The sequence below is a fragment of the Sorex fumeus genome, unplaced genomic scaffold (assembly GCF_029834395.1).
Source record: "Sorex fumeus unplaced genomic scaffold, SorFum_2.1 ptg000265l, whole genome shotgun sequence".
In the NCBI taxonomy this organism is placed as follows: domain Eukaryota; kingdom Metazoa; phylum Chordata; class Mammalia; order Eulipotyphla; family Soricidae; genus Sorex; species Sorex fumeus.
The window spans coordinates 23,894,050-23,907,918 of record NW_026606322.1 but is presented as its reverse complement, the minus strand read 5'-3'; the positions used below and the strand labels follow the sequence as shown (position 1 = coordinate 23,907,918).

General features: G+C 42.6%; 1 protein-coding gene across 1 annotated transcript in view; it reads right to left on the bottom strand.

Annotated features, from left to right (window-relative positions):
* The window catches only part of ZBTB11 (zinc finger and BTB domain containing 11), a 32,883-nt gene that overhangs the window by 15,814 nt on the left and 3,200 nt on the right, over positions 1–13,869 (bottom strand). The window contains exon 2 of the mRNA XM_056109233.1: positions 1,061–1,296. Coding sequence (XP_055965208.1) covers positions 1,061–1,296 — 236 coding nt within the window. The remainder of the gene's footprint in view (positions 1–1,060; positions 1,297–13,869) is intronic.

Here is a 13,869-nt window from a genome sequence, read left to right as displayed (position 1 = left end):
CTAAGGGCTGGAGCCCCTGCTATGCATGTAGAAGGCAAGGATTTGATCTCTGGCACCATGTGCTCCCTCGTGCAGAATAACCTATGAGTACCAATAGGTGGCCCAAAAACAAAATGAAAGAGATGCGAACTCACTCCTCTCTAGGTTTAGTCTACTTGACCCCAATGAAGACCTACATGCCATTTCTTGCCCCTTCTTTCTCCAAAATCATGTATGTTGAAACAAATGCAGGTAAAAACTAAAGACCTAGCAATCTAGTTCTGCTACATTACCCAGAGATTTTGTCCAGACATATATTGTCTACTTATACCAAAATACCATTGAAAAAGAAGAGAGGAGGGGCTGGAGCAACAGCACAGCGGGTAGGGCGTTTGCCTTGCACGCAGCCGACCCGGGTTCGATTCCCAGCATCCCATATGATCCCTTGAGTACCGCCAGGGGTAATTCCTGAGCACAGCGCCAGGAGTAACCCCCGTGCATTGCCGGGTGTGACCCAAAAAATGCAAAAAAGAAAAAGAAAAAGAAGAGAGGAAATGTGAGAATAAGAAATGAACAGGAGCATTCCTGATCAAAATTAGTTTTTGATTTTGTTGTGTTGTTCCTCGCACCCGGTGGTGCTTCAGAGTCTGTGGGGGATCAACAAATTTAGGCCTCCCTCATGTAAGAGCACGCATTTAGTCCACTGAGTTACCTCCACAGGTTCAACATTGGCATATTTTGCTGTATGTAACACAATAATTTGGCATAAACCCACTTCAATTCTTCTGTATTAGTGCCAAGCGTCATGCAGTTTCAGTGGTCTAAGAAAAAGTCCAGAGCTAGAGAGACAGCTCAATGGGTTGAGCATATAATTTGGACATGAGCATCCAGATTCCATCCCTGGTACAGCATGGTTCCTCAGCACAGTCTGGAACAACCCCAAAACCATTAAGCTAGGAGTAGACCCTGAGCAGTTTCAGGTGAAACCCTGAAACCAAAAACTAAAAAAAAAAAAAAGCAAGACTACAAATACTAATGCACTAATACAACATTCAAACGGAACCAAAAAAAGGTCACTCACAAATACAAGTTCATGTTTGGATACTGGCTTCTTTTTTGTAGATCTGGAGGCTGAACTTGGAGGTGAAGTAAAGTTGCTTAGGTCATCCTCCGATTCATTACTTTCTTCTCCAGATTCAAGGTCCAGTCCCAATTCTTCCAACATTTCTGAAGTATCTGATATTGGACGGGAGCGATCCAGTTTCTCCTGGCACTTGCTACACTGTTTAATGTAATCTTTTACTTGCTTCAATATGCCTATAATGAAAATAAAAATTAGTAAGTCAAATTTATCTCCAAGGAGATACAAGCCAAGCAGCTAAAATTCATAGACATTCCGGTCCCCGTGGCTGAAAACTCTGGGGAGCCCTTGGGAGGTGAGCGGCCAAGTACCTGCCCTGCTGAAATCTTGCCCCGGCAGCCGTGCCCAAACCTCATGCCGTACTGTGCCAAGGGCCCGACTCCATTGCTTCACTAATGGCCAAAACCACAGATCCTCAAGTCTCTGGACCATGGCTATGACACCTTCTAATTCCTCAATACTGACATTCCGGTAGGGGCACACCAAATTAAATGGGAAAGTCACAGAAGCCAACCAAACTCAACAAACAAAAACAATAATACAGAAAGCTCAACTAGCAATAAACAGCTTGGTGAATTCTTAGACAAGGGCTTAATCTTGTGATGAGATATAACAATTTTCACATAAAATTTGATTTTTGTATATTTATCGATTTTTATATTAGAGCTTTCTTATCTAGTCAATTTCAATTTAGAATTGTATTAACAGCTATGTCTTTTGTCTACATTTAAATTAAAAAATTAAAAGAAAAAATACCAGACTTATCTCCAAAGAAAAAAGAAACTTATTTTTATTTATTTTTTGCTTTTTGGGTCATACCTGGCAATGCACAGGGGTTACTTCTGGCTCTGCATTCAAGAATTACCCCTGGCAGCGCTCAGGGGGCTCTATGGGATGCTGGCAATCGAACCCGGGTCGGCAGCGTGCAAGGCAAACACTCTACCCACTGTGCTATCACTCCAGCCCCAGAAAAGAGAAATGTAAACCTACGCTTACTTTGGAAAATTGACCAGATTATAGTAATTTACACACTGAAGTATGTCTGAGTGTGTATGTTTGAGTATGTGTATGCAGACACACAGAAGGTGCACGAAGTATATGAACTTGGAGCTTTAAAATTTAAGATACCCCCTCCACCAATTAAGAGTATAGATTAGTGGACCAGAGCTATCTCAGACTCTGGAACTCATGCTTTGCAAACAGGAACACTGAGATCAATTCCCACTACCACATGGTGCCTGGAACACTTCCAGGACTGAAACCCCCGACCCCACAATAATAAGCCAAGAATAATCCTCGAGCAACAACCCCTCAAAAAAATATTACAAAGGACCCAAAGAACTGTTTTCCTGTGATCTGTTAGCTGTTCTGGAACCTCACCAAGAATGGCTATTTCATTTGGAAGAAACAACCCATATCTTCTCCCATTGGGAAAATCTCATGAATGACTTCTGGCTGGACTGGAGCAATAGCACAGCGGGTAGGGCATTTGCCTTGCATGCAGCCAACATGGCCGACCCAAGTTCGATTCCTCCGCCCCTCTCGGAGAGCCCGGCAAGCTACCGAGAGTATCTCACCCGCACGGCAGAGCCTGGCAAGCTGCCCGTGACGTATTTGATATGCCAAAAACACAGTAACAAGTCCCACAATGATACAGGGCCCCCTTGAGCAAATCGATGAACAACCGAGGACAGTGATACAGTGACTTCTGGCTAAAGGAACCAAATTAAAATTTTTTTAAGCACATCAAAAAAAAAATATTACAAATGGTATATTTTTCATTCCCATTTACTTATTTACTTTTATAATCATATAAAATTATATACTCTGACTTCCATATAAGTTACAACTCATTTATGCAGCAATAATGTGAAATTGCCTACATTCAAGTTCTGTTTTTGTTTTTCGAGTGTTAGGTTTTGGTGACACCCAGGGATGGTCAGGGGCTATTTCTGGCTCTATCTTCAGGACTATCTCATGGCCTGCATTAGTAAGTATCAAGAACAGAGATGGATATAAAGATATAAAATTAAACCATATTCCTCTTACTTTCAACCTTTATGTGTTATTCAACAATATTTCTTTAATTCTATTATACTGAATCTCTCTGTTGTATTGTCATTCAAAAATGTATGCATCTGAAATTAAATTCAGAAAACTGTTAAAAATTTGTTTTGCATTGTTTTTTGGGCCATGCCCAGTAGAGCTCAATGGGTTGCTAGGTATCAAACAGCACATCAGCTGCAAGCAAGGCAAGCAAGCACCGGACCGTACCATTTCTCCAACCCCCAACAGTATTACCATTTTAGAAGTTCTCAATGCCACTATAAAGAAATATTTCGGGGACTAAAGACAGAATAGGGGTTAAGGCACTTGCCTTGTATTCAGCTGACCCTGGTTCATCCCCAGCAGTGCAATATGCACCCCCCAGGCACAAGGCACGGCGTATGCGCTGAGCATCACCTACTGTGGCCCCAAAACAAAGCAAAACAAATTCTGGTGTTTTTTTTTTTAATTTGCCAAATATGTTTAGATTTCCTTTGGTTCACAACATAATTTAGGAAATAGTAGGCTATACAACTATCATTAAAAAGAAAATTACACAATATGGAGATTCCTCAAAAAAAGAACAGAATTCCCACATAACCCAGTCATTCTACTTATTGGCTTCTAATACTAAAAGACAAAAATTATCAAAAGGATATAATGCACACCTATGTTCACTGCAGCACTCAGTAATAGCCACAATGTGGAAACAACCCAAAAGTCTGACTATAGATTAATGGACCAAGAAGTTGTGGTGTATATTCACAATGGATACTACACAGCTGTAAAAAAAAAAAGGGGGGGAGATTAAATCATCAAATTTGCTGCAATGTGGATGAAATTGGTAATATTGTGTCAAATGAAGTCAAATACTCATCTGTGGAATAAAGAGACACAAAACAAGATAACAGAATCAAACAAACAATTCATATTGGAATACAAAACAAATTAATAAACTGGCATAAGTAAGGGAAGATGATCAGACTAGAGGTGATGCAGGGGCAGTGCTGGAGGGTAGTGGGCATGTTGGTGGTGGCTGAATGGAGTAGTTTTGTTTGATTATATTGTAAAAAATACTACTATTGTAATTTTCTAAACTACAATAAAAACTTAAAATTAAAGGTATTTACATTGTGTATAGATTTAGAAATTAAGATTATATTCTAGTTTCTAATAATAGTAAAGTTAGTAACAAGTCTGTATCACTAAGAGGAAGAGTGAGAGATTTCTAAATAATGATAGAAGGGAGTGGGAAGTTAACTCATAGGCCTGGAGCACAAGTGGGAGTCCTGCATTTAAAACTGGCACTGCATGGTGCCCTGAACACTGGGTCTTGTGCCAGGTATATCCCTCCCACAAACCCCCACCCCACCCGGAACTCATGGAAAGGCAGAATGGTCAGGGTATAGACCTCAGTGGCAGAATATGTTTTACATACATGAAGTCCTAAGCTCAATCCCTGGTACATGTGCACACATACACAAACAAAAGCAAGAAGACAGAGAAGGGACCACCAAGTAAAGGCTGCTAGGGGGGCCCACTTGGAATGAGAAATGTGGCCTGAAAGTAGACTATAGACCGAATATGATGGCCACTTAATACCTCTATTGCAAACCACAACACCCAAAAGGAGAGAGCAAAATGGAATGCCCTGCCAGAGGCGGGGTGAGGGGGATGGGGTGGTGGTGGTGGGAGGGATGTTGGGACTATTGGTGGTAAAAATGGGCACTGGTGGAGGGATGGGTACTCGATTATCATATGACTGAAACACAAGCACGAAAGTTTCTTTTTTGCTTTTTGGGTCACACCCAGAGATGCACAGGAGTTACTCTTGGTTCAAGCACTCAGGAATTACTCTTGGCGGTGCTCGGGGGACCATATGGGATGCTGGGAGTTGAACCTAGGTTGGCTATGGCTACGTGCAAGGCAAGCGCCCTACCCACTGTGCTATCTCTGCAGCCCCCAAGCATGAAAGTTTCTAAGTCTGTAACTGTACCTCATGGTGATTCACTAATAAATTAAAAAAAAAAAGCCGGAAGATAAACATTTCTAAAGACAAACAATGGTGACTGCACACAAAGTCAATGTACTTAGGGCCAGAGAGGTAGCTTAAAAGGATGAGCACATACAGAAAATGCAGAAAATACAGGGATGCTTTTCTGTATGCATCCCTGTTCAATTGTTGTTGGATTACACTGGTTGTCCTTGCTCCTCTTCACGGAGCTTAGGTTTACTGAGACGCTCCCACAACAGTGCCCGAGGCACACCCAGTTCCATCGAGCACTAATACTCCTATATTGCTTTTCTCTTTTCCTTATATCTTTTGCTTGGCTTAGCAATGTCCTTTTTGTATAGACACAAGAAGACAGTGGATGCTATGCTTTGCAACATGGGAGTTAGTTGACTCAAATATTTCCTCCTGAGCATCCATCATATTTACCTGATTTAAGCCTCAGTTGCCCTCACTTTCTAACACCCTCAAAAGGAGGATCCTGAGAAGGGACTGGATAGACCTGGGGCAAGTTGTTAGCTACGCTGGCATCGAAAGAGAACAAGCTAAGCACCATAAGCATAATAAGAGCATGGTTATGGGCCAAACTCTGTCATGACCCCAAAAAGAAGTAACTGAATTAAGGACCCTGCTGGGGTTAAGAAAGACTAACTTGAGGGTCGTAGTCTAGGATATATAGCGAGATATCCCCAGGAAGAGCCAACCTTTAAACTTAAAATAACTAGAAATATTAGAAGTAAATTTACATGATTGCTTAAATGGATTACTAGCTGAGGAAAGGATAAAGCAATACACCCTAGGTGGAAACCCATCCTTTAGCAGATCTCCTAGTAATCTGGAGTGTTTGAACCCTCAGATGAGATTTTGTCCTTGAGTTAATCTCCTAGAACTTCCCCTGAAGGAGTGGCTTTTACCTCTATTGTTTTTTTTGTTTTGTTTTGTTTTTAACTTTTTGGGTCACACTCAGTGATGCTCAAGGGTTATTCCTGGCTCTGCACTCAGGAATCACCACTCCTGGTGGTGCTCGGGGGACCAAATGGGATGCTGGGAATCGAACCGGGTAGGCTACGTGCACCACATGCAAGGCAAGCGCCCTACCCTCTGTACTATTGCACCAGCCCTCACCTCTGTTGTTATGACAATGTTCAACCCCACCTATGTGTACCTCAGTCCTTCATGACTGCTATATACTATGTTGTAAGTATATATACATTGGCAACTATCGCCCAATCTGCCTATTGTCTGTCATCTACAAACTATTCACTCGAGTCATCCTGAATAGGATTAGCAGAACACTAGATGAAGGACAATCATGTGAACAAGCTGGATTCCGAAAAGGATTCAGTACCATCGACCATATCCACACAGTAACCAAACTCATTGAGGTATCTCGGGAGTTCAAGATGCCACTCTGTCTAACGTTCATTGATTTAAAGAAGGCCTTTGATTCTGTTGAGACGGAAGCGGTCATAGAAGCCCTAGCCAATCAGGGCGTACAAACTCAATACATCAGGATCCTTCGTGAGCTCTATTGCCAAGGCCATGCTGGGAGCACTCTCCACACACTTGGATGAGCCTCACGCATAAAAGAACTGACAGAGGAACCCAGGTGTGTGGGACCCGGGGCTGAGATCTCCAAGCCTGCACAGTTTGGGACTGGACCTGCCAGTAACTAGACAGTTACACCCACCAACTGCCGTGTAACTCCAACAACGGCCAGGATCCAGAGATCATCACACTCAGCTTCTGGGAGAGAACAAGACAGAGTCTCCTACCCTATGCCTGACTGTCTCCACCAGGGCCCAACAGCTGAAGACCACCGAGGCCCAGCCAAGGCCATGCTGGGAGCACTCTCCACACACTTGGATGAGCCTCACGCATAAAAGAACTGACAGAGGAACCCAGGTGTGTGGGACCCGGGGCTGAGATCTCCAAGCCTGTACAGTTTGGGACTGGACCTGCCAGTAACTAGACAGTTACACCCACCAACTGCCGTGTAACTCCAACAACGGCCAGGATCCAGAGATTATCACACTCAGCTCCCGGAAGCGCGCGGCCGCGCAACATCTTATCATCTCATTCCTAATTCAGTCAAACTGGCAGGCTACCAAATGTAACATGCCCACACGGCAGAGTCTGGCAAACTCCCCGTGGTATACCCAATATGCCAAATACCAGTAACAATGATGGGTCTCATTCTCCTAACCCTGAAAAAGCCTTGAATATGGCACTTTAAAAAAAAAAAATCTCAGGGCTAGGACGAAGAAGACGTTACTGGCACCTGCTCGAGGCAATCGACGAACAACAGGGTGGTCGTGATCGTGATCGTGAAGGGGAAAGAAGAGACTAAAAGACTATGACTAGATGAGGAAGGATATAACGAAGGAGGATACTAGGATGATGTAACTATGATGACTGGGACTATGACCAAAATTTACAATGCTTGTGCAGTAAGGAGAGAGACTGGAATATGCCGGGGAGTAGAGAGAAATAAATTGACTACCAGTCAGCCTGAGGCCCCGTTTTTCTGTTCCTCCCTGTCCTTCGCTTTGTCCGTCCTTCGCTGTGGGTCAGCCAGGGGAATGGTTCTCGGTCACACTTGAGTCCCTTGCATGCCCCCATGCTTTTTCTTGGGAACTCAAATTCCCTTGTACCACATGGTCCCCCAGCACCCTCGGATACAGAGAGCTGGAATAGTCCCTGAATGACTAGACATGGCCCCAAAACAAAAACAAAGTTCGCTCTTCCCTCCTACTCCCAAGTAAAGCCAATGTGAATATACTTAATTGTATATTCCACCTAATTGTATACTTAGAATGGTTAAAATGATACATTTTATCATTATGGATATTTTACCATTATAAATTATAAGTAGGCATTTTAAATAGGCATGTGAACAGCAGAGAAAACATAAGAATAAAAAATTATGTGTTCACATGAGTAAAAACATTAAAAGAATAAAAGTGTTGTTAGGAAAAACTCTGTCCAAAATAAATAAGAAAACAAAAGGATTCATCAATTTTGGCAGTATTTCTAAACGGTTTGTCTACAGACAGTTTAGCATATTCTGCATGCATAGGGCTAAAGAGACTTTTAGCTGTTTTAGAGGCTGGGAATGTGACTGAGTGGTAGAATACTTGTCTGGAATCCATGAGCTGGGTTCTATTTATTATTAATAAACAAGCTATTAACTGGTGTTCAAGTGATATTGAAAAAAAAAACATTTGAACAAAGATAAAAAATAGGAAAATTACATAAAAATACTAATAAAAAATACTAAATACTAATGCATGATAACTGGTCAGCTGTCACTTATCATCCTTCAGCTTTTTTATTATTAAGGGGGCTCTTGACATATTCAGTAGGTGCTCAGGGGCTATTCCTGGCTCTGTGCTCAGAAATGACCACTGGGCAATGCTCAGAAGATCACATGTGATATTAGGGATTCAAACCATAGGCCACCACTCCTATGCTGTTTCTCCAACCCTGATAGCATCCTTAAAACAAACAAAATGCCTGGGGGGTTAAAGAGATAGTGCAGGGAGTAGGAGCTGGCCTTGCTCGTGGCCAACCCAGGTTCTAGCTCCAGCATCCCATATGATTCCCCAGGTCTGCCAGGAGTAATCCTTGAGCACAGAGCCATATGTAAACTCTGAGCATTGCAAAGTATGGCCCAAAAACAAAACCAAGGAAACAAAATGTGTCCTCCAAGTGGTACTGAAGGATATGTGTGACATGTGGTGTTAGGACTGAAATCAGGGGTGGCCTCATGCATCCAGCCTTTTGAGCTATCTTCGTATCTTCCACTCTTTTCCTTTTAAATCTAGATTTACAGATACAGATAGTCAAACTCCTTATTTCACCCAATGTTGATTCAAGTGTAACAATCTGACTTGGGTTAACTGAATTACTCAAAGGACATCAATGTGTAAATATAGTTAATTTTCTTTTTCCAAGTGGGAAGTTACTGCAACAGACTGAAATTATTCTTGCAGCAAATTCTGAGTTCACTAACCACTAACCAGTTTTGTCACCACAAAGTGCTCTCTGAGCATATGTAACTATAAAATGGGGTTAACAGTAACGGTCTTCCCTCATCCACTGTTTTTTCCCCCCATGGACTATAGAGGCCTGAAAAATATCACTTACAATAAAATATCTGAAAAGGTCAGAGAGATAGTACAATAGATAGGGAGTTTGCAATGCATGTGATAGACCGTGGTTCTAATCCAGGCATCCCATAAGGTTCCTTGAGCCCTGCCTGGCAGGAGTGAAAGAAAAAAACAAACCAGGGTCAGAGTGATGATACAGCAGATAGGGCATTTGCTTTGAATGCAGCTGACCAGGGTTCAGTCCCCGGCATCTCATATGGTCCCCCCAAGCACCGCTAGGAGTAATTCCCGAGTACAGAGCCAGTAGTAACCCCTGAACATTACTGAGAGTGACCCAAAAAGAAATATATATATACATATATAGCCCGGCAAGCTACCGAGAGTATTCGATATGCCAGACACAGTAACAACAAAGTCTCCAATGGAGACGTTACTGGGCCCGCTCTAGCAAATCGATGATCAACGGGAGGGCCTTTACCTTTACCTTTACCTATATATATATATGTATACACACACACACATGCACATGTCTGTTTTAAGAGGGGTATCACATTCACCAATATTTTTGTTGCTCTTGTTTTATTTTGAGGATAATTGTGTTGCTCAAGGGCTACTCCTAACTCAGCTCTGAGCTCTGGAGTCACTCCTGAGCTTTGAGATTACCGCTGGTGGGGATCCAACCCCAGGCTGCCCAGGGATCCATGCAAAGCCCCAAGTCCCTAACGAAACTTCTTTCTTCCTAGTCCCTAACAAAACTTTTTTACCATTATAACACCTATTTTAGTTATTACTGTCAATCTTTATTGTAACTTATTGCCTCTTTTTTTTTTTTTGTCTTTGGGCCACACTGGTGATGTTCAGGGGTCACTCCTGGCTCTGTACTCAGGAATTACTGTTAGCAGTGCTCAGGGACCGTATTGGATGCCAGAATCAAACCCAGGTCAGCTGCATGCAGGGCAAGTGCCCTACCCGCTGGATTACTATCCCTCTGGCCCCTATGCTGACCTTTTGGATAAGATGGATCAGATGATTCTTGGTAATTAAAGGAAGACTGCCCCATGCACTGAAGAATGTTTAGGAGCATTTCTGACCTCTATACAAGCAGCTCTCAACCACTCTACCCACACTACCTCAACCTACCTCAAATGTGGAAACAAAACCTGTAACAGTGATCATCCTTTAGGTACTATTTGGTCTTGTTGAAAGATACTGAAAGTAGTAACAGCAGCAGCATTAATTTATTTTTCCCCATAATCTAAATAAAAATAAATCAGTGGAGAGGTTTTGTTAAGTGCTTAAGAAATTGTTTCTTAAATTCTTCTACAGTCAACTATTACATGACTTCGCTTGGCTGATATTTGTCTACTTAAAAAAAATTTTACTTTTGTTTGTTTACTTAAAAATTTTTTTTGCTTTCTTTTGGCAGTTCTGAGGACCTAACCAATATCCTTCACTTGTATGGCATGGTTCTACCAGAGTCAGGTTTCTAGATCTCTCCTAATTTATTTGGAGGGAGAGGTTGTTGGGGCCATACCCAAGAGGTTCAGGACTAACTCCCAGCTCTGTGCTTAGGGGATAGTATTAAATGCCAGGGATTAAACCAGGCTAGGCCCTGTACTATCTCTCTAGTCCTCTTCTAATCTAATCTAATCTAATCTAATCTTTAAGAACCTGTAAAGAATCTGGCCAGAGGGTAGGGCTGATCTTCCTTCCCCAGCAAAAAGTAATTCCTGTCTGTTTTGTCTTGAGGCCACACCCGGTAGTGCTCAGGCGTTACTCCTTGCTCTGCACTCAGGGCTCACTCCTCACAGTCCTCAGGAACCATATGAATGCCAAGGATCAAATACAGATTGGCTGCATGCAGGACAAAATGCCATCTTCCCGAACTATCTCTCTGACCCACAAAGAGCAATTCTTCACTCCAGCCTGAATTTCATCACTCCTGAGAAATGGGGTGAGAAGGATTCATTCTGTGTCATGATCTCAAATGGGACTCAAGCACAGTCTGACACCTGCCAAGTAGAGCTGGTAGCACACAAGTGTTTGTGCTACAGTGGTGCTCACAGCATATGTTATCAATCCTGATGCTCCCAGGCACTTCCCTGGGTGACCAAGGTGGACAGAAAGGAAGACACAAGACTCCCCTTTAGAGACAACTACCTTCTTATCCACTTCACAAAAGTCACCTGCAACAGCAGCATTAGCTAGTTATGAAAAATGCTGTGGTGATTAAAGACCTTTAATATGGGTGCCTTATGTAACGTCAATGCTGCAAAACAGAAAAACCATCAGGGAAGTATGAATCAATTTGCAGTCTCAGTGAACCTGTCCTGGATCTTACAAATGCTAATACAGAATTAGATGCAGGACCAAGAGAATAAGAGGTGGAGGGGAGAATCAAGGACTCTTCCAATTTTGTAAAGACTTTAAACACTTAAAAAAAAAATATATATATATATATATAGGGGCCGGAGCGATAGTACAACGGGTAGGGCATTTGTCCTGCATGCGGCCGACCTGGGTCTGATCCCTGGCATCACATATGGTTCCCCGAGCACCGCCAGGAGTGATTCCTGAGTGAAGAGCCAGGAGTAACCCCCAAGCATTGCAAAGCCATACACATATATATGGCTTTGGGGGCCATACCCATACCAGTAAATAAGGTAAATCATGGTGGCATAAACTTTTGCCTAGCAACCACAATTAAACCCTGGTATTGCCCACAAATGGTGAGGCACTATCTCGAAGACCCTTAGATAGAAAGGGCCAGAAAGCTGGCCCTAGGCCAAGAGAAGGCCATGTCCCAGTGCTGTGTATGTACAGAGGCGATCCTGGCTGCCCCACACCAGTCTGAGGAGGGAGGGAGGGAGGGAAGAAGTAAGAATGGTAGGAAGAGAGAGAGGAAGGACGAAGAAGGACAGATTCTTGAAAGAGCTGTCATATAACCTAGCAATTTCATTTCTTGCTATCTACCTTCAGGACACACAGAAAAATTCTTGTGCAAGGACATATGCATGTCATTAGTCATTGCAGCAATCAGCACAATAGATAGGATATGAAATCAAACTAGGTGTCCAATGAGGACTATTTGAGCAGATAATGAAAGTGTGATATATATATACACAATAGAATACTATATAGTTACAAGGAAGGATGAAATGATGAAATTTACTGTAACTGGTTTGGAACTTGAGGATATCATTTAACTGAAGCCACAAGAAGACAAACATGACCTCACTTATCTGCGGTATGTAGAAAAACAGAACAAGGGGGTCCAAGCAATAGTACAGTAGGTAGGGTATCTGTCTTGCACCTGCCAATCCAGGTTCAATCACTGTAACCCCATAAATGGTGGCTCCCAGGGCCCACAAGGGAGTAAACTCTGAGCAGCGTCAAGTGTGACAACCCCACACACACACACAAATTTTTTTAAATAAAAAAAATAAAAATAACAGGACAAGGGACTGCAAGGTATCAAAGTGGTGATACCTGTAATTACCCTGGTCACTAGAATATAGAAATGAAAAGGACAGGGAAGGAAAGAAACTGAGGAGACGAAGAGGCAGGCAGGAGATAAGAGGGACAGGAAGCAGGGAACTCGGACACACCGGCAGTATAGAGAGCTGAGTTCAGATATAGTATATCTGAACCAGAGTCAACAACACTGAAAGCATGAGATCCTAAGTGCAATGACCAAACTTTAAAATCCATCCATCAAGGATGATGGGAGGGCATCTAGGGACTTAAGAGAAACTAACAGAGGGAAGTTGACACAGGTTATGGGACTGCTGCTGGAACCTTGTATGGCTGAAATTCAACTACAAAAAATTTTGTAAATCATGGTGCCTTCATAAAAAATTGTTTTTAGGGTTGGAGAGCTAGTACAGCAAGCAGGGGACTTGCCTTGCACATGGCCAACTCAGTTTTAATTCTGGGGATTCCATAAGGTGCCCCAAGCACCACCAGTATTAACTCCTGAGCACAGAGCCAGGAGTATGCCCCCTGAGTATTGACATGTGTGGCACCCCCACACACACAAAAAAAGTTTTTAAAAAGAAAAACAAAAATTTTCCAAACAAAAATTAAAATATGGGACAGAGCAGGTAAGGCACTTGTATTACATACTACCAAGCAGAGTTTGACCCCAGGCAATCCATTCTGTTGCCCAAGCCCTGCCTGAAGCCTCCACATTCCTGAGGGCAGAACCAGGTTAAGTCCTGAGCACCACTGGTGTGATCCAGAAACAAAACAAAAAAATCACTGCCACTGTCATCCTGCTGTTCATCGATTTACCCGAGCGGGGCACAAGTAACGTCTCCATTTGTCCAAGCCCTAATTTTTTTTTTCATTTTGTGCTCATCTTTTTTTTTTTTAATTTTTATTAGTGAGACATCATGAGGTACAGTTGTAGACTTACAAATTTTTGTGCTTGGGTTTCAATTACACAATGATCAAATACCCATCCCTCCACCAGTGCCAAGCCCTAATTTTTAAAAAATTAGAACACTAGGGGCTGGAGTGATACAGCAGAGAGGGTATTTGCCTTGCACACGGCGGACCTGGGTTCAATCCCCGGCATC